At 41.7% G+C, this 22,421-nt stretch overlaps 1 protein-coding gene across 2 annotated transcripts in view; it reads left to right on the top strand.

Annotated features, from left to right (window-relative positions):
- NTM (neurotrimin) overlaps window positions 1–22,421 on the top strand; it is a 1,335,738-nt gene that overhangs the window by 1,155,779 nt on the left and 157,538 nt on the right. For both annotated transcript variants that reach the window (XM_004714205.2, XM_004714206.2), the window contains one exon: window positions 10,061–10,186. In XM_004714205.2, coding sequence (XP_004714262.1) covers window positions 10,061–10,186 — 126 coding nt within the window. The remainder of the gene's footprint in view (window positions 1–10,060; window positions 10,187–22,421) is intronic.

Below are 22,421 nucleotides of genomic sequence, written 5' to 3'. Positions count from 1 at the left end.
GGCAGATAGGATAGTTATTTTCCTATCATCATTCAGAGACAGTGAGGAAGACCCGGTTCAATGCAGGAAGCAGTCGCCATAATTACTTCTCTGCTTGGCGCTTTCCTGGAAGGCTTCAACTCTGGTCAGAACACATCGAGGAGATGAGCAGGAGACTGATGACTAAAGAGTGCTAAAGATGGGAAGAGGAGGAGGAAGAGGAGGAGAAAGAGTTACTTGTGCAAATTTAGGAAGCCTCCTCCCTAAAATGACTGAACCTCCTGTGTACTCTTCTAATGTAGAACAGCACGGAGTAGATATGAACTGAAGTGGCTTCCTTTGCCAAAATCCATGGGGTGCAGATGTAGAAGAGGAGGTGTAGTTGAGGAACAGGATGTGTATGATATTGCTGAATGAATTTATGAAGATCTAAGGTACACTAGGTTGTGATTCTGAATTCAAATAGTTGGTTTTTGAGGATTTAACTTAGGATAAAACATACATTAGATCCGGGTCTCAGCTGCAGCACTTATCAACTGACTTACCTTAGACAAATTATTAAATCTTAGTTTCTTATCTATAAATAGGCATAATAGTAGAACTATTTCATAAACCAAAGAAGGCATTCAAGTGCTCAGTAAGATGTCTCATGGACAACAGAGTGCACAAAGTGTTGGTGTCTAGACATTTATACATGTTGGTGCTTTTGTTTTCTATTTATTTTAATTTGCATACTTATGATTTTCCATGTATTTGTTATTTTTGTAACTGGTTTAAAGAAGGTGAGGGCCAACACTGTCTGTTTCAACTACTCATTCTGGAATAAGCCCCTTGACAATTCTGAATATCAGTGCCCTCATCTGCGAAGATGTGGGGAGTAATTAGAGCGATCACATTTGTCTGGGAATCTCATTGAAAGTTCTGTGTCCCAGGAAAGCCCTCAGTTCCAGATAAACTGGAATGTTTGGTCACCCTAGAAATAGTATCTACTTGGGAGGTTGCTGTAGAGAGAAAAATAAAGGTAATATATGCAAAGTACCTGCTATGTGACAGGTGTTAATAAATAGTAATTACCAACATTATTATAAATGCTGAGAAGCCTTGGGGGATATTTAAAGATCCTGAGGAAATTCGGTCATTTCACCTTATTTGAATTCCCATACATCTTTTTAGAAACACTGTAATTCATTTATTCAAGAAATACTTCCTGAATGAAAACCATGACAGATATTATAGTGTGTGCTGCATCCAAAAATGAGCAGGACGACGGATGGTGCTTTCTCAGTTTTTGAGAGAGTCAGACCTGAAGCAATCAGCAGTCTAGGGTGATACGTTATCCTATATGAAGGGTGATCAAGGAGAGCTTCTTTGAGGAGGTGACTTTTCATCCGGAAAAGAGTAAGTATAGCAGATCAGAGGGAACGCAGGGCTGGGTGTTTCCGAGAGGAAGGCAGGCCAGTAAGGGGCCAAAGAGAATGCCATGGACAGATGTGGAGAGGGAATAGGGCCCAATGCACAAAGGACCCAGGAAAGAAGACAAGTAAGGAGGTCGTCTTCGAGCTCAGTGACTGAGCCACCAACCACTACTGATTCCGGATGAGAGAGGAAGGTTTTCGATTAAACGTATTTCTCCTGAACGTCCATGTATTCCCAAACAACCCTATTCTGTAACATATTTTTCCTGGAGAAATAGTGACCAAGGGGAAACTAGGTGTCCACCTACAGAGTGACATCAACTTGGCTGCAGTCTTCTGATCTAAGTTGAGCAGTAATAAGCCAGCCATTGGCAGAAGGAATTCAGCTTTGTCATTTTAATGAGAGAAAGACAGTGGTCCCAAGACCTTACCTGCAAAGCAATCCTGGCTGGGAAAACTGTCCTGGATTGAGTGACACAGGCACCTTAGATTCTCATGGACTAGACCAGCAAGAAGCACCAACAGCAGCCAGGGAAGCCAATCTGAGATCCATGTGTCTCCATCTCCCAGAGAAACCTCCACCAAGAAGCTCCACTACATTCTTACCCGAGAAAGCCCTGTAGGACTTAGTAAAGCTTTTAAGTCTAGAATTGATGGGGTCATCTACTGTTAGGCTAAAAACAGCAAATTTGTATTTATTAAGGACATCATTATTGACACCTGGGCAGTAGACGCTGATCTCATAGTATGGGAGTTTCCTTTGATATGGTTTTAATAATGATCTAATTGAATTATTTATACATTAGAAATAAAATCCGACAGTAGATTCCACTTAACCTAAGGTTTTCTTTTTGTTGTTGTTTTTAACCTAAGGTTTTCAGTATGAAACTCTGTCCCCAGTGTAGCTCATTCACCTGCTCCCTTACTTCCCAAACCTATCCTAACCTTTTCTTGACTTTCCTGATCCCATGGATGCTGTGTTTTCCAGAGTCAGAGTTCAGCAGCCAACAGAAACCCTGCAAAGACAACTGTAGAACCCATTAAATAGCTTTTTAAAAGAACACACATCATTTTTAGCAAATCTCATTTACTTTTTAAGTCTCAGTTTTCTGCCCTCTGCAGTTTCCAATCAGAATTTTCAGACTGTGAGCTAGATCCAAAGCTCAATCATAAAATAAAGACAATTGCTACTAAGTTATTTCTGCCTGACTGTCCCTTATCTTTCAGTCAGTGTGCCTAAAATGAACTAATCAAATGCATGTTTTTCTCAAAAGAAATATGCTTTGTTGCATCCAGGGATCTTCTAGCATAGTCATTCAACTGTTGTTGAACAAAAGACATTCGTATTTTACTCTATTAACCTTCTTTCCACATCTGATCAACTGTCAAGTACATCTGTATTTTCCTTTGGATGACCCTCAAAGTCATCTCTTTCCATTTTCACCAAGGCCAACATTTAATCCAAGTCTTTAACATTAATCTTGATGATTGATTTCCCCTGACCAGTTTTTGCCTGTCTCCTTTCATCTGGAATATTGTTACAAGATTATTTTCCATAAAATACATTTTTAAAACTCTTGTTCTTTTCATCCTGAAAAAAAATTAAATTATCTGTCATTGCCGACAGAGCACACTTAAAATCCAGGACCTACTCAGTAAGACTTTTCAATAATCTGGCACTAATCTACCCCATGAACCTTTTATCCCATTTTCCATTGAGTTGATTAAAATGTATTGACTGTCCATTCTGTGTTAGTACCACATATGTGCATTTGGCAACCATACATGACATTAAACTCTTTTTGGACACTTCATATTGCTGGGGATACTATAAGTATATTTTATAAACTTACTGTTTAAAACATCAAAAGTACCATATGAGGTACATATGGTTATTAACTCTATTTAATAAATAAGAGAAATTGGGCTCACGTTTGTTAAGAAACTTGACCAAAGTAACTCACAACAGAGTAAAACCAAGAAGTCACCATTATACTAGACAGTTGTAGTAAATGTATTTCATAAACACATTTTCTTGATTTCTGCCTTTCTGTCCATACTGAGATAATTTTGTGTAACTTGAAATGGCTGTATTGTTCCTCCTTTGTTCACATCCAAACCAGCTACACTCCTGATTTTAGGTGATCCTCCCTCCTACTAACAGATCTCATGTCCTGTTTATACCTTTAATTTAAAACATTGTAGTCACCATTCTATGTTATAGATCGCATGATTATTCAACTAGTTGGAATGTTTGCTTCTAGTTTATCGTTTTACTCATGGATTATAAATTCATAGAAGGTCAAGGAAGTGTGTATACAAGGGGACTTCAAAAACCTTATGGAAAAATTGTATTATCATTGAATTTCATTTTTTATAAGCTTTTAGATGAGCTCCCTCATATTCCCATATGCAATTCATATACCTAGCACATTGTTGTACATTATGTAGTAGCCTACAAAATCTTTGTCAAATGAAATTTTCTTCAGCTTCTTGAAGCTAGTCTTCCAACATATAAACCTGATCACAAAAAAGTCAATGATAGTATGTTCCTTTTCCTACAGTATCTTTCCTCCTAGCCTCCCCAGATAGGTCTACTGTTTACTTACCTTATAGGGATTAGCTCAGGTGTCCCATATCCACAAAGTTTATAACAGCACCTCTCAAGGCTCTATTAGTGTTTATCTTATTATAGCACTCTGCTCATCTCTCTATGTTCCACTTATGAAGATGATATGTTTTTTTATTTAATCTGTTTCTACATCCTATGCAGTGAACTCCTTAAGGAAAAGATTGTGTCTTATTAGGTTCTGTGTTCCTCATGGTTATCACAATGCATTTTATATAGAAAGGGATAATTGAATATCAGTGATTAAAGGAATGTAAGAGTCAACAAATGGGTCAATGGATGGATGAAAATAAGCCAACTCAATTGTAGTATGTGTCTAACATGTTACATGATCAGAAGAGTTAAGGTGCAGAATGTATCAACAGGAACAATACAAAAATGTAAGTAGTCTTTTCTCACAATTAGCTCAAGTGTCCTTGTTCTTAGATGCCATAATTGGACCCACCCAATGCGTAGAGAACCTATGTGAAGCAGAATGAAGCACTGCCTGCATACTCACATTTATTACATTTGAGCAGATGTTGCAGCCACAATGTCACCTCATCTTGTTGAGGGTCTTCCTCTTTCACTGCCTCTCTACTTTACCAAGCACAAGGCCCTTCTCCAGGAACTGGCTTCTCCTTGTCTCACGTACTTGCCCAAGTGAGACAAAGTCTCACTATCCTTGCCCCTAAGGATCAGAATATTCTGTCTGTATTCTAGCTTTTCTAATGATTTGCTCAGAAAAGCTGGATTATATGAAGAAGAGTGCAGCATCAAGATTGGAGGAAGGTTTATTAGCCACCTGCAATATATGGATGACACAACATTGCTTGCTGACAGTGAGGAGCAGTGGAAGCACGTGCTGATGAAGATCAAGGATTGCAGCCTTCAGTATGGATTACAGCTCAATGTCAGAAAGACCAAAATCCTCACAACTGGACCAATAGTAATATCATGATAAAGAAAAGGTTGAAGTGTCAAGGATTTTGTTTTACTTGGATGTACAACCAATGCTCATGGAAGCAGCAGTCAAGAGATCTAAAAGTGAATTGCACTAGGTAAATCCGCTGCAGAAGACATCTTTAGAGTATTGAAGAGCAAGGATGTTCCTTTGAGGACTAAGGTGTGCCTGACCCAAGCCATGATATCCTCCATTGCCTCATACACGTTTGAAAGTTAGACATTGAATACAGAAGATTCTAGAAGAATCGATTCATTTGAATGGTCATGTTTGAGAAAATTATCGAAAGTACCATGGGCTGCCAAAAGGACAAACAGATTGCACCTAACAACAACAGCATCTTCTTCCAAGACAGAATTGTTTGTTCTGTGGCAGTCTGTGGTATGTTCAATATTCTTTGCCAGCACCACAATTCAAACACATAGATTCTTCTTCAGTCTTTCTTATTCAATGCCCAATCTTCACTTGCGTCTGAGACGATGGAAAATACCATGGGTTGGGTCAAGCACAACTTATTCCTCAAAGGAACATCCTTGCTCTTCAATTTGCTAAAGAGGTCTTATGTAGCAGATTTACCTAATACAATTCTTCATGTGATCTCTTGACTGCCCCTTGCATAAGCTTTGATTGGAGATCCAAGCAAGATGGAATTCCTGACAACTGCACCCTTTTCTCCTTTTATCATGATACTATCCATTCCAGTTGTGAGGACCTGGGTCTTTCCTTTGAATTACAACCCATATTGAAGTCTGCAGTCCTTGATCTTCATCAGCAAATGCGTCAGATTCCCCTTTCAGCAAGGAAGGTGGTGTCATCTGTACGTGGAAGACTGTTAATACATCATTCTCCAGTCATGATGCCACATTTTTCTTTCTATAAGCCAGCGTCTCTGATTATTTGCTTAGCAAACAGATTGAAGGAGTGTGGTTAGAGGACACAGCCATGATGTACACCTTTCCTGACTTAAAACAATACGGTATTTCCTTGTTCTCTTTACACATGCTGCCTTTTGATCCGTGCAAATAAATTCACCCAAGCACAATGGAATGTTCTGAAGTACCATTCTTCATAATACCATTCCTAGTTAGTTATAGTCCACACAGTTGAATGCTTTGGCATAGTCAATAAAATACAAACAAATATATTTCTGATATGATCAGCTTTCAGCCAGTAGTTCTGATAATTGGAATTTTACTTCTGGCGAAACTACCTTAGTGCTTTGTAATGAATGGACTTCTTTTGCCATCCACCTGGGAGTAATGTGCCAAATCTGAGCTGTAGTCAAAAGCAGAGTTGGAAAGATAGCAAGAATTTTCTGAACTTCTACTTCATGAGTTGGATGCTTTTCAATTGTCATGGGAGGGGTGGTGGTGAATCTAGATGGATCTTCCAAGCATGACCTATGATTGTCTTATTTAATATACTTACTCCACTCACAGGTTTGGCCCAAACCCCTTTTCTACTTGGGGACTGTCCATTGCTCTCTAGTGTATGATTAGCAGATTAACTATCATGTGACAGGCCAGGAAAATGAACTCCCAATAAGCCCTTCCAAAGCAAGTGTAATTCATTACCCAGTTTGATTTCCACTTAAAATGTACTTTAAGCACAATTCCAACTACAAACCCTAAATCACCCTGTGTTCACAAAGTCCATCACTTATTTTATTTTATTGCATGGTATTGGAATGACATAATCCCTTGCAGAACATCTCAGAGTGCTTTACAGATCAATAAATTACTTAACCTGTACAACTGAAGTAGTGGATGCAAGGTCAGTGCAGACATTCTGCAGGCAGCCTGTTCTCTGAGACAGAAGCAAGTCTTGCATGGTTGCCCAGAATGGAAAGGAACTTAGGCTAGGCTAATGTAGGACTTGGGGACATGGTGGCATGGAAAATATTGCTCCAGTTAAAACTGTATGAATAAAGTACACTGAAAGATTTATTTGTTTTTGTTTTGTATTGGTTGAAATTATTCTACAACTAACTAGTTCAGAAATGTAAATACTAAGTAAGCAAATCTAATGTCCAATCATAAACTTGCCAATTACCTTGCTATCCTGGAAAAATTCAATCTAAACCAATACAGACATAAATTGTATCTCTACATCTTAAAATGTCCTGGTCATAGAATCACTTGTATCTCACCAACCTGCACCACATTTACTCTTCATTTTATTCCCTCTCACCAAATACCCATGATAGTACCAGTGTGTATGTTCAAGTTCACATCCACATACACACACATTCACTTGCTCTATCCAAATCATATGTGGATTTTAATCTCAAAATGATTAATTGGTGATTGCTCTACAAAAGGCACCCTATTTCTGACAACAAAAATAGAGTAGCCAAACTCTTATTTAACATGTTCTATTCATATAATTTATAGCAAAGAGGGAAATGATACTATGAAGGTAACGTAAGGAAGTTTATTTTAAAGACCATCAAGGAAGTCATTCCAGGAAGGGAGGTTACATCTTGAAGATCACCTGGAAAACCATATGGAAGGCATGATAATTCAGCCAGACTTTGAAGAATTCCAAGTATAAGTTGTTGGAGAGAAGAGTGTACGCTACCTAACACCATAGCAAACACACAGCGTTCAGGGGGGGATGTTGCATCATCCAGTTACTAATAATAATTTTAAAGTAATCCAATCAGGTGGAGTGTGGGGAAGATACAGAAGAAAAATAGGGGTAAGAAAGAGAATTGAAGAGTAAGAAAATATATCTCCATGACACACTCACTTCTATGGAAAAGAAGACCCTGTACAATTAGTAGTGAACGAGTAATGCTTTTTTGTGTTAGGTCAGGTGGACTAGAGAAACCAATCCAGAGATACCCATATGTGTGTAAGAGAGAGCTTTATATCATAGAAAATTGTATATTAAGAAAACATCTCAGTCCATAGGTCCAATATTAGCCCATATGTCCAATACTAGTCCATAAATTCCTCTTTAGACTTACACAGCACATCCAATGATGCCGAATGCAAAAAGATCACAGGCTGGTGGGTAGAAAGTCTTGTGGATCCAGTGATAGTAGAAGCATCACAATGCTGGCCCAGTCTCTATGTGCCTCCTCCTGCATTCTGAGTATGTCAACAGCTATTTATCTCCATCATGCCTCCAAATGAGGTCATCAAACTGACAGGCTAAACTCCATCCCTTCACTCTTAATACTCCCAAGTTGACAGGAGATTATGTAATTACCACAGTTTACATAGAAGAAAGACCAACATTGACATCCTGAGGCATCAGTTTTAATGTAGTGATTACACTCTGACCTGAGAAGAGGGACCAAGTTTCCTGTCTTCGCATTGGGTCAGATCACATGCAGACTAGGTTGTCCTGACATCTTGAATGGTGGTGTCTCTGATGACCACTTTTTTAAAGAGAGGCCCTAAAAAATAGATACAAACCATTCACAAGGCCACTTATTTTGCATAAAGGGAATGTGTCTCAGTTAATGTCCCTAGAACCGAAATCATTTATATTTATGATTCATCTCTGAGTTTGTTACATGCATGTATCAGGTTGGGATGGTGTCTCCCCTAAATATGCATTATAATTCAATCCAATAAATATTTGTTGACCTCTTACTATGAATATAAATACAAATAGGGCATGGTTCAGGCAATCAGAAACTCAAAGACTAGTGAATGAAAAGTACTAAGCAAATAAAAATAGCATAGTAAGTGCCAAGGATTAGAAAGTAGGATCAAATGAATTAAAGTTTGCTTTATCCACTTGGTGGGGGAACAATGGAGTTTTCTACTCCTGTAAGCAGTTACCATTTCAGAAACTCACAGGGTAATTCTACCCTGTGCTATACGATTACTATGAGCCTGCATCCACTGGAGGGCAGTGAGTTGGTTGGATTGGTTATCTACTTGAATTCTAAAGCAACTCACAGATAAAACAGTTGAATAGCCACATGGAAACCCAAACATCACATTCACTTAGATATAGGACTTAGTACAATGAGCACACACTCAGCCGTGGATTCAGTAGCAGAGCACCTTGTGAAATGCTGTTCTAGGAGAACAGTTCCTCGGAGGAGCACAGCTGAGTGTCAGCTTCTTGCAGGAAGGCCGATTCTAGAGCTAAAGAGTTGAGGAAGTGAGGAAGCAGATATAGGGAAAGTTGTGACTCACCAATTAACTATTTAAACCCCTCCCCTCCTTTGGAGGAATATGTTAGGAAACAGAAAAAGAGTTCAAGTGAAGAATGGTTAACTGACATTCCTTCCCATTCTCCATCAGCTATCTAGAAGGAGAGAGTAACTGTCATCAATTCAGATCATAAAGGAAGGGCATGCGGAGCAGTAGAGATAGAAATGGAAGGAGCCCTGGTGGCATCATGGTGACACTTTGGGATGCTAACTGCAACAGCAGCAGTTTGAAACAACCAGTTGCTCTGTGGAAGAAAGATGGGGCTTTTTACTCCTATCAAGACTTAGTCTCAGAAACCCACAGGGGCAGTTCATAAGGTCGTTATGAGTCAGCATTGACTCCATGGCTCCAAGTTAGTGTTTTTGTCTGTTTTGTTATTTAGGATGTACACAGTGTGTTGGGTCTAGGGGTGGAATAGCTGGGGTTGTCAGTGGAAGCGGAAGTTGATATTTTGTTCTGATTAACCTAGTCTGCTGGGATGAGGAGCGTGGGTATCAGGTATGTCATAAGGACTAAGCAGACTGAAGACTCGATGGCAGCGAGGGAGAGGTGCTAAGAAGAGATGTGTTATGATGAGGATGGTCTTATTTAATGAATATTGAAAGCAGTGTGGAGGAGAGCTTGCGTGTGTGTGGCTGGGGGAGTGGACCCGGGGAGTGGATGGAGACCAGGAGAATGGCTACTGCAGTCTTGTCGTGAGATGTATTCCCATTCAGGCTCCCAGACTTTATGTTTAAGTGGGAGGGAAGAAATAGAAGCTAAATTCAACGTAAGACTTGCTTTCATGTTTAAAGAAATGTCTCCAATATATTTTCATCTCTGGCTTATTCTGCCAACTTCCATTATAAGAAAACAACAGAATATTCCACTAGGGTTTTTTTTTTTATTATCTTTCTTTTTTTTCTTTTCTTTGCAGTATCTCCCAAAATTGTAGAAATTTCTTCAGATATCTCCATTAATGAAGGGAACAACATCAGCCTCACCTGCATAGCAACGGGTAGACCAGAGCCTACAGTTACCTGGAGACACATCTCCCCCAAAGGTAAGAAGAGTAATGTGGTATATGGGTCATGTGAGAAAATTTAAGACATCTTGGCTATAGCTGGGAAGTTGAAGCATTGGTCACTCTATGCAAGGGTTCATTTAATTTTGGTTGCCTGCTGGCAATGTACCTGGGATTCTACAGCAAGATTGGGTGTTCTCAGTAATGGAGGCAGAGTCTCTAGAGTTGAAGAAGTCATACTTGGGGATCTCTCCAATTTCTGGAAACTCAGTTCAGTTGTCTTTGTGTGAAATGGTGTGAGTTGTTCGGGTTGTATAGTTAGTGTTGGTGGCGGTATTCAGTTGCTTATTTTAAGAGAAAGAAAACACAAATATATAATGGCAGATAAAAGCTCTAAACGGCTATATTTATTTTTAAACAGTCATTTCCAACTCTGTATTTCATCACTTCTCAAAATCTAATTGCTATTTTGTTAGTTGTTTTGGTGATTTTGTTGTTCTTATTTTATTTTAGTTGATCCTCGATAGCAAATAAAATTTAATGTTTTGATAAATTACAAAATGTATATAGATCAAACTAAATGTTGTTTTGTGCTTTGATATATTGGTTAATAAATCCCTTAGAATTTAAGTCAAGATGATATTTATCTTCAAATCAGCTTTTACTTGGGAGTAAGATGCATTAAAATATTCAATTCATCCTCAGTACTTCTTGAATGCTTACAACAGTGCAGAAACTTTTCACAAAGCTAAAGATATAACCGTAGAAAAAGACACATTCTTGCTCTTATGACCGCACATTCTCATAAGACAGGTAATAAAAGTGAATGTACAACATAGCAGGCCGTGATAAGGGTGAGAAAATAAAGCAATTTAGGTTGACAGAGGAGACGATGGTTTGACCAGAAAGGTCTCTGACAAGGTGAAATTGTAGGAGATCATGGAAAAATGCCCCATCCTTTTGTTGTTGATTGCTGGTTAGTGAGAAATACATGCGTGCACATATGCATATGGGCAAAACATGCATGTGTATCTGTGAGGAGGTAAGTAGCTCGTAGAAAAGTGCTGGGTGAAGGAGCTAAAGGAAGCAGCTTGGTAGAGGTGTGCGTGTTGTTGCCGACGGGGCAGCAAGAAGCAGCTCTGAAAGGTGATGGGCAAGGAAGAAGGAGTTGAGGGCATGCTCCTGGAAGCATCGCCTCTGAAGAAATAGGAAGGAAGCTGGACAAGATCGAGGAAAGCACTGAGCTCCGATCATGTTCGGTGAGGCATCTCAGATGACACTGTTGGGAGTTCCAAACTGTCCTCTTTCCGGGCACCTGGGGTGAGCCTTTAAACTACCACAGACAGCAGTCAGGGGAGTTGGGGACCCCGAGGCAAAGTGTGATTTTGGACAAAGGGGATCTCTTGGGATGAGACATGCCCCCAGAGCTGGCAGCTGAGGCCTTAGCACCATTTGCGTGCTATCTCCTGGACGTGAGGCTTCCATTTCTGGAGACAGCAGAGACCTCTCCTGAATGAGTTCAAAGTCATTCTTGGGATAAGAATGGGTCACAAATACAAAGTTTTCAGACAGTGATCATTTGTTCTACTAAAAGTTTCCAGAGAAGGTATTTGACCTCAATTTCTGGAAGCTGCCACCATTCCTGACACTGCTATGTGGAATGGAAGGATCAAGAAGAGTCACTAGGTTATCTGCCTGTCTTGCCATTTGAAACCACCATTTATGCATGGGGACAAGTTCAAAATCTGGGAGGGGCCTTCTGCTGTGCATGAGGCGATTGGTAATGGAAACCAGCCCAAATACATCCCAGGCGAGGACATTCCAAACAGCTTACCTCAGAACCCTAACATTCAACCTGGATTAATGCTGAGCCCCAGTGCTGCTGGATCCTGGGGAAGTTTGATTACTCACAATCGGTGGAACATTGATCACTGAAAACAAATTTACCTCACTTGTCCCAAGAGGCACGATACCCTTTCATCCTCTCAGGCCACTCATGTTTGATGTATTTTTTTCATTCCCTCTTGTAATCCTCTAACTTTGTTTCTGCTCCCTTTGTCTCCATGCATCTTCTCCTTTTGCCAGGTCCCTTTATGCTGTCTCTGTTTCCGATGTAGTCTCCCCTTTGTCATATACTCTAATGTGTGTTTCTGCTATACGTCCAGTTACTCACGCTTGATTTGTCCCTCTCACTTCTTTGCTATTACTTTGTGTCTCTTTGTCTGTAATTGATCCTTCTCTGCTTATCCTTCTGTTTGTCCTGCTATGCATCTGAGAGTCCTTGTACCCCTGTTGTGGCAGTTGAGCAGATTCGTTCCCTCAGGGAATTTTACCTGAGCCTTGGCCAGATGGTTCCATTTTACTGAGGTTTGAGCTGCTATGGAAACAGAAGATGCATCCAGGGGTGAGGAGCAGGATAATCAGAATCTACCTGTGGATCAGAGTAATTTAGATGAACACCTTTTGTTCCAGATCCATGGTCCAGATTCGCTTTCCCAGATTCAAGCTGATGAGACATGCCAAGTAGTAACTAATCACCTTGGAGCTCCCCACGGGGCGGTTTTCCTGGTGACTGATTATTTGGAGATGAGAAATGGCACCGGGCTGCTGCCAGACCCGACCTGAGACTGGAGACCCTCAGCCTCCAGGCCTTCATCCTTTTCCTACTATTTCCAAAATGCTCCTTATTTTTCAATGTGCTGGAACAGACTGGGGTTCATAAGAGAAAAAAGATACACTGGTAATAACCCCAAAGGCAAGAAACGATTGTTGCCTTTTGTCCCATCAGATGCCAGTGCCAGGTTATGAATCCTCCTGCTTCAATTAACATCAATCTTAACATGTGTACTCGGAAGTCCTGGGATGAATAGTTAATGGAGCTTATGCAAGATCAGCAACCTTGCTCACTCCATGGCATTTTCTCCTTCACACTGCTCTGTTCTGCACTTTTCCAATAACTCCTAGTTTCCACCATTACAACTCATTTGGTCCTATTTGCAATAAGTATGTGTATATATACACACACACACACACACACACACATATAAATCCTTTTAAGAGATATGTTAAAAAATAAATAAAAATAAAAGCATATATGTTACCACTCTTGACAAGTTTTGTGGGGAAAAGTATAGAGACTCCATCCCCTGTTTTAATGGTGGCTCACATCTCCGAAGAAGGAGCAGAGAATGAGGGGAAAAGGCAGAAGAATGTTTCCCTGAAGATCATATGCCTGATACGTCATCATAAATGGAGAAAATATAAGTTATTCATATTAAAGATGCAGAGGGAAGTTGAGTCTCCCAAGGCACTTCCGGGTCCTGCCATGAGTTTTCCACGAGCTAGCAGTGACAGTATGGTGTTTGGTTCGCCTCCAAACCTTATCATTCCAGGGTTCAGAGAGCAAGCATTCTAGCTTTGATGACAATAACTGCCCTCACTCGGTATGCTCATTTCAAGGTGCACCCACCGATGCTGCTTGTGTCCGGAGGCCTGCTCTGCTCAGAGAGAAGAACCTCTTCTCACTGTGCTTGAACAGAAGTGCCATCTCCAGCTGCACGCACGCCCGTGGAACCCTAGACCCATTCCTGAGGACAAGAGCGTGCCACCTGAATGCAGACATTTCTCGGCAGCCCCACGGCCTATCCAGCTCCTATGCAGACCTGTCCCTTGAGGAGGCTGTGAGGGTGGATTTGATGCCTTCCTGAAGCTGGAGCCCTTCTTGTGATAAAATAATACTCTCAGTCACGTAGAATTCCTCGGAATCTTCCCTAAGTAAGCAGAAATAGAATCTCTTGCAATTAGTCCTGAAATACGCTGTTCAGAATCTCATTCCACTGAGAAAATTATTTGCAAAGCTCAATGCTGAAACCTCCAGTTTCTACGGAGTCGTTTGGAGAGCTTTAGGGAAAGGCTGGGTTTCTTATTGGCACACTTCTCAGAAAGTGATGAGTCTAATCCCCAATCTTGGAGCTTATATGAATCCATATTTTTGTACTAGAGATCATGCAATGCCCATACAGAGCATTTCGTCTGGGAGAACTTGCCTCCTTGGTTGCCCCAAGCAAACACATCATGGGGGAGGAGGGGAGACTAAAGATGCAAACTGAAACCTTACCTAGACGATTGAGATGCAAAACAATACTTAGACGCAAACAAAAACATACTAAGATTTTGGCTAGAGTGTTCAATAAAGAGAAATTTTTCAGGTCTGCCTTGATGTCGGATTAGTGTGCCCATCCCTAACCAGGAGTCCTTTAAGACTGGGATCTGATCTCACTGAGCTTTGGTCCTCTACCTTCTAGTGCAGTTCCTATCACCTAGAAAGGATTCAAGAATACATGTTGATTCAGCGAACATGTATTTATATTTGCCAGTATTCCAAAGGCACTTACTTTATACCCATTCAAAGACTTCCTTCTGATCCTTGAAGAATTCTGCTCCACTTTGATGCTCACGATCAAGATGCCATGCATTCCCTGATGAAATACAGTACTCTGCAGCCAGGTCTCCCTGGTATTTCCTCTGGTCATCACAGAATCTTCAAGACTTTCCTGAAGTTTCCTGTAGTGGAAATCTGCTGTGGCATGGTGAAACTTACCCTTGAAGGACACATTCCTTTTCATCTACTCTTTTGCAAAAAAGTAAAGCAGGCTCACCAGGGACCTTGAGGATGAATTTTTGGTGCACTATCTCTGCCCTTAGCACGGTCAGCTCTGCCTTAAGCCAATAACTCTATTGATATGTGACTAGCCTGGCACATTCTTCCCCCTGGCCCTTCCAGTGTCTTAGGTGGATGGAAGGGAGATTTATATTTCAATCCTTCAATTATACACTCCCCAGCTCAAACTACATTAATACCACCTTTCCATTATTCTATCCCACCATCGTCCCCTGATTTCTTCCTCCTATGGACTCGCATCCTCCCTTCCACCCACATAAACATTTTGCAAACTACTCATCCATTACTTCATCTTCCGACCATTGCTCCCCCTCCACTTTGGGACTGTGCCTTCTTGTCCTCCTTACCTCTGCTCCCCATACCCTCCAGTGGGGTCCGCCTCATAGCAACCCTATAGGCTGCAGCAGAACTGCTTCAGTGGTTTGCAGAGGCTGTGAACATTTCTAGGGGCAGAAAGTCTCACCTTTCTACCTGAAAGTGACTGACAGATTCAAAATACTGACTTTGAAATGAGCAGCCAAACATGAAATCCACTACATCACCAGAGCTCTTCAACTCTACTCGCCCTTTAACCTTCAGTGACTGCAACTCTAGTTCCCTAAAGCTTGGATAGAACTGGTAGGGATAGTACAGGTAGAGTGTAGGAATTGTACTCCTGGTGGGTAGAAAGAATGAGAGTGACTACTGCCTCTCCCCCTTCCCATCCCTCTCTCTCTGCCTTTGAGTAATTGGCATACTAGGTCATGTGCTGAGACACTAAACACAAGGTCAGTGGTCCGAAACCATTAGCTGCTCTGCAGAGGCAATTCTATCATATAAATAGTTATAGTCTTGGAAACCCACAGGGACAATTTTATCCTGTCCTATAGAGTCACTATGAGTCAGAATCCACTTGATGGCAGAGAGTTTTTGGATATGTCTATAGAATATCAATCATCTATGTACCTATCTCTATCTATATCTCTGTATGTATGTTGTGTGCTTGTATGAATGCATCTATCTATCTATCTATATATCTATCTATCTATCTATCTATCTATCTATCTATCTATCTATCATTGTGTGTGAATTGAGGTGGGTTGAAAATATGGGACATTTTGCCCAGGCCACATTTAAGGGACTGAATCATAGCAGAATAGAGTATTCCTGGATTTGAAACCAAGCCCTTGCTCTTTAAATGTTCTCTTTACACATGTAAAATGGTGCCTCCTGCATCTATCCACGGGCCATCTCTGCATCCATATGGGCATTTATACTCTCATCAGGCCCTCGTCCATCCTTGTATCGATATCCGCATCCATCCCTTCAGCACAACGATATCCTCTCTGTGGATGAAGCAGCCTTCCTTAGCTGCTGAAACATTTCACTTGCCACTTCAGCTCTCCGACTCCATTTGAAGAGATCTAGTGGCGGTTGGTTGTCCTCTCTCTGTTTTCTCAGAGTATGAAAGGCACCAAATCAGGGAGACAAAAAGTGACCCCCAAGATGGGTATTCTTCTACTTGCCAACACCCTGAGCCATAACCTCCTTCTGCCACCCTCAGCCAGCCCACATGTCCACCTCGCTCCTTGTGGGTCAGCACTGACAAGGTCTTCCTTCCAGCCCAGCAGCACACTGGAGCACTAATTGGCACTGGAGGTATCACAGCTTGAGTTCAACCAGAGCTGGCAGGCGCCATGGCTCCGGTGACAGCTCTGTGAAAATGTGTCAGGCGCCGAGCTCTGGCATTCCATCGACTGACTGCAGTACCCTGGCACTAATGAGCAGCCTGTCAGCACCAGTATTAGGGGCCCCATGTGACAGAGGGATCATTAGCATGGCAGATGAGAAAAATTTCCCCAGCAAAGAGGAGCTGGGGTGGGAGGGAGCAGGACAAAATGGAACTAAAGGTATCGCCTTACCCACAGATGGCAGCCACCTTTCAGCAGGAGGGGGGCAGGGTGGGGAGAGAAAGAAAGAAATGAAATGATCTCTATCCATGTTCATCTTGATACCTCTTGGCATCTCTTTTTGATTGGGTTGTCCTGTAATTAAATAATACAGTCAGTAAAATAGTTTTTAAGCCAAGGGACAATGTGATGACTAAATTAACTCTCCCTCATGGCTATGTCATCCAACTTTGTTCCCTGGAAGCAGGGACATGAGGGACCAGGGAAGAGTTAAGAGTTGCGCCTTTGTTAAACATGTCAGGACAGACTTCCTGCCCAGGGGATCTGCTGAGCTTTCAGAGGCCTGCCCATTTCCACTGGGATACTGGGACCCAGATGTGGGGGTTATGCGGGAGGGCTGTTCTCTGATGTTTCATCCCAGAGGGGCAGGAGAAATGGGCAGCGCTTCTGCTGTGCTTCTCTGCTGTCTAAGAGCAACCAGGTCTTTGCATCTTCTGGGCAGTTCTGAACTTCAGAGAGCATTAGGGCAAGATCTAAGCTGCCCTTCTGTGAGGTTTTGGTTCCTTTCCAAATTCATTCTCAGTGGGTTGAGCAGAAGCTTCCTGGCAGTCTGCCTGGAAAAAGAGGGATGGGGAAAAGGAGTTTAAAGTGAAGCCCCGCTGGATCCAAACTCCCCACCACAACTTACTGGCTGTGTGACAGTGGGGTGGTATTTCTTTGTGGATTTTGTTTTTAACTTCCTGGCATAGCATACCAAGTGTCCATGATTTGGTTCCAGCTCAGGAGAGGCACAAGGCAGTTGGCAATCAGTCCAACACTGACTATGTACCAGTGTGCTCTCCCCTGAAAATTCCACCTGTGAATCTGATGGTATCCCCTTATACCTGTGGGGTGAGCTCTCCTCTTGCTTTAAGATCAGGGTCAAATGTACCATATGTCAGCATCTGTTCTTTCATTTGGAAAACCACATTACAACCTCTACCCTGAGGTCCACAATAACTTGCCTACATTTCTAAGAATGATACTGTTTCCACTGACCCATGGCCTCATGGGTCTAATGGCCTGTCTTGTCTTAATGGTCAGGTAGGACAAGAAACAGTTTGGGTTTATGTTATCCTTGGTACCTGGGACAACACCAGATATTGGCCAACTCTGTAAATGATTGGCGAGCTAGGAAATGTCACATAATATAGATAAAATAAATTTTAATTCTTTAGAAGAAATTGAATCTTTCTATTTCCTAGTTAGTCTCCTGAAATGATAGATGTGAAATGGTGGATTGATAACCAAGGGGTGGTGGTTGGAACCCAGCAGCCGCTTCCTGGATAAAGAGTGGTCAGAGTACTTCTATGAAGAGGGACAGCTTCCAAAGCCATCGGGGCAGTTCTATACTGTCCTGTAGGATCAGCATATGAGTTAGAATCCATTCGATAATATTGGATTTCATTTGGAATGTGGATTAATAATGTTAAATGAAAGTGATTCTAGTTAGCAAAGAATAAAATGTGCAAGCGTCACTCTTCTCATTATTCTCAATTTGTGCTCATTTTATGTTTTCTAATCCATCCAAGGAATTCAGGAGGAAAAGCCCGTCACCTTTACAACACCTGCCAATTTGAGCATCCATTGGTTCATCTGAAAATAGAGATGATAACACTTTCCAAACATGGTGCCCTGGTGGCATGGTGCTCAAGCATTTAGACTACTAACAGAATGATTGGTGATTCTAAGCCATCAGCCCCTCTGGGGGAACATGGAGTGGAAGTCTACTTCTGTAATATTATACTGGAGAAAGCCTATGAGACAGTTCTAATCTGAACAATGAGTCAGAGTCTGCTCAATGCCAAGGTGTTGGTTTAGCAAACATCTAGTGCTGGACCAACACACAGTTGTTTCTGCAGTCGTTAGCCTCGGATACATTGTGACCCAGGCACAACATTGTGACCGATAGGATTCTCATTGGCTGGTTCTCAGAAGAAAATCACGACGTGAGGTCTTTCTTCCCAGTATGTCAAAGTCTGGAAGCTCTGCTGATATCTGTTTAGCATCATGATACAGGAGTCTCCATTCACAGATGCATGGTGTCTGTGCATGGGGTGCATGACCAGGAACTGAACCGAGGAAAGCCTTCTACCACGGAGCCACCACTTCCCACGGACACAGCGGAGGTGCCCGGCAATGAAGACTTTCATACTCATATTTCATTCAGTCCTGCCCACAAAACAAACACAAAAGAACGGATCTAAAAATGTCTTCTCTGAAAAGGTAGAGTCCTTAAAAAAAACAAAACCTGACTGAGTCAGTCGCCAAATGGAGAGATATTCAAAGGTTAATCAGAACCTCTCCTCCCCCAACCCCATTTTCTAATTAACATAGGTGGTTGATTAAAATTCCCAGAGTACCTCAAGTAGGGATCCCAGGAGGGCCAAGTAATTGCTATTGCAAAAGATATTACAGTGGTTATTGATGGTGAGAGAGAAAAAAATATTGCATCCTAATGGAAAGTGGCAGACCTCCTGTCCATAGTAACACAGAGCCTGTGCTATCAGGCCCACCCTGTAACAGGAAAATAAGGTATTATGTTAAAAGCCCGCCAGTGCTACAACTTCGAGTATGGAGAAAAGGGACCCAGAAATTGGCTTAAGGTAGTGTTGTCAACGCCGACACATAGGCCAAGGTGGAAATGCAAGTAGCTGCAGAAGGCATTCAGAGATCACTCTTGAACTCTGCCCCACTTGCTGCAGGTGTACATCTAGACAGGTATAGTTAGGGTAAAATTCGCCAGTGTCCATAAGGGCTTTTGTAAGTTTAATATTGATGGTCTGGTTTCCAGCAGCATCGTGGCTATAAAAAAAAGAGCATAAAAAGACTAGTGGGGGAAATTAATGAGTTCAATGTGCCTGAATTAAGAACGCATGAAATGAAGCTTCAGTTTAGAAACTAAGGGCAGAAGTGCACACCAAAGACACTGTTTGTGATTTTACCCAATTATTTTAAAACTTTTGAAAAATGTTGTAGAATCAGCTGTCTGCTGAATTGAGACATTGCTAACAGCATCCTCCCCCACACTTGCCTGAGCTGAGGCCTATTTATACTAGTACTTGGTGACTGTTACCATGCAGAACTGTTTTGATGGGGGAAAAGGGGAAACTTAAGCAAGGAAATCATATCATTCTCCTCACGGAAACTCATCAGTCATGATTCATTAAGATGCAAGTTTCACTGAGATGGCAGCTCCTAGAGGGTAGGAGAGCCAGCTCAGACAAGATGCCAGCACAGGGCAGCTGGCTGGGACCAGAGAAGTGTACCACGGGACCTCAGAACGCTCCCTCCCAGTTAATTCCCCATCGCAGCCAGGGGACCTCCTTGGCATCATACCGATGGTGTGTAGACCAGCTAAAGGCATTAGTAATTCCAAGCCTAACTTAGATGCACCAAGGGTGGCCATCAAGAGACAACATCCTTGTTGTCCGTACAGTTTTGGAAATATGCAAAGCAAGTCTGTTCTTCAAAGTTTATGTCTACTCTTGGACTCAGACTCTTGCATTGGCTTAGGATGGCTGCACTTCCTCTTTGGCCTAAATAACAACGGAGTCACTATCCTCTAATAGCAACAACACTGCATTTTTAGATGCTTACCAAAGTGGTAATGCACAGTTAGTTGGACAGTGGTGGTGTGTATGGTCCTGTGATAGTGGAAGCTATGCCAATAGTTTTGAAAATGTCAGCACACTCGCCCATAGTGAGCACGTTTACACGGAGCTTCTAGACTAAGAAGAAAACCCTGGCATCTGCTTCCAACATTAATGAATAAAATGCTTATAGATCATAACAAAGTATTTTCTGATTCATTTCCTATGGATGCAGCAACAAGCAGCATATTTTGCTATAGGAGGATAGTTGGTGAAACATCGGGCCAATGGGGATGAAAGAGCAGCTCAGTGAGATGGATGGGTACAACAGCTGCATCCCTCAACTCGAACATGCTATCCGCTGCAGGGACCAGGAACATCTTCTGTTGTGTGCAACACAGCCAGAAGTCAGAGTCAGTGCCAGGACTGCTAGTAACAACACTCTGCACATGATCACATGTGTTCTTCACATCAGTAACCTGATAGCGGTAGTAACCCACTTTTCCATTGAGAAGACACTGGATTAGAGAGCTCAAACAAACAGGCTTGGGTGACATGGCTACAAATTGCAGAGGGGGAATTCGAAACCTGGCTGTCTGCACATGCTTAAAGACTAAGAGAGCAGTGCTTCCCAGTGGTGGTCCCGGCACCAGCCACATCCTTATCCCTGGAGTACTGTTAAGAAATGGGCATTCTTGATTCTTACCCCAGGCCTACTGATTTAGCTCTTTAAGTATGGGGCCCAGAGCCCTGGTATTAGCAAATCCTTCAGGTGCTAATGCATGTTCAAATTTGTATTCGCTCTCATTATAATATTTGCTCTCTGCTAGGCACTGTGCTTAGCATATATCATATCATTTAATTCTTACAATCACTGTAAAGCGTGAGTGCTATTTTTATTGGATAGAGAAAGAAGTGGAGATTTGTATGGGATACTTTGTCAGACATATCAAGGGGCCAAGACCAAATTAAAATCCAAGTCTTTCTGATTCTCATGCCTTGAACATAGGGTTTACCTCTCACTGGAAGTCTCACTGCTCCTCTGTTCTCGGGTGACTTTTCTCACTCATGTCTAGTCTGTGTTTCATGAGTGTTGTCTGTTCTTCTTCTTCACCCCTGTTAACTCAGAGAATTGCTACAACTGTGGTAGGACTTGATTTCTGTTCCCCTACGGTAAGGACTATCATTCACTTACACAATGGGATACCTTGGCTTGGTTGTTATGATTCGGTTGCTCTATACTTTCACAGGTTTAGATATGAAAAGATATTGCTGGATTCCAGGGTGTGATTTCTCATTAGCCAACTCCATTCCGTTTCTTTATGTGTCCATATAATATTTGCTTCATCTTACTGGTGGTAGAAAATGCTTGTCCTACTAGAAGGAAGGAAGTCAATACAGTATTAATCCAATTCCTTTAATTCAATGTCCCAGCTCCTTCTTGGTTGGATGATTCTGACTCTCCACGCTCTACCACACAGCCAGAGCCTGAGAAATGCCTGGGAGTTTGTAATCCTGAAGATGTGGCCTTTCTTCTCAAAGAAGATCAGCCTCACATTACTTTTCTCAAACAGACTCATCTCTTCTTTACTCCCCTCAGCCCATACTCTGAAGCACAAAGCCCCTGACCCCCTCTGCTAGCATTGAAAATGAGTGACAATGGACTTTTTTGCTCATTCATCATAAATTCTAAGACCTCTCTTATTTAACTGGTCATCACCCTAGAAGATTCTATATGTGTCCCCTCATGCCTGGCTTCACTGCACTGTCCTTAAAGAGCAGTTAGTTCACCAGAGACACTTGCTGTGAGGTGACTGGGTCAAACTTCTTCATGATAGGCAAAGAGAACTAGCACCCAATCAGTCCATCAAGTTCCATTCTGAGAAAAAATGTCAGAAAAGAAGTAACATACATTTTGCCTCCAGGAAAACAACTTTGCCAAGCAGGTTAGATTTTTTCGTACATTTTTTTTGTCCATAATTACGTAGCACCAATTCTGCATCAGACAATTGTTGTAGGCACCAGAGATACTTAAATGGACAATATATACTCATTTGAGGATAGACACAAAA

Source organism: Echinops telfairi, unplaced genomic scaffold (assembly GCF_000313985.2).
Source record: "Echinops telfairi isolate 266 unplaced genomic scaffold, ASM31398v2 ScPeMD7_5592;HRSCAF=6446, whole genome shotgun sequence".
Classification (NCBI taxonomy): domain Eukaryota; kingdom Metazoa; phylum Chordata; class Mammalia; order Afrosoricida; family Tenrecidae; genus Echinops; species Echinops telfairi.
Note: the sequence above shows the minus strand (reverse complement) of the source record. Positions and strands in the feature narration are given on the sequence as shown.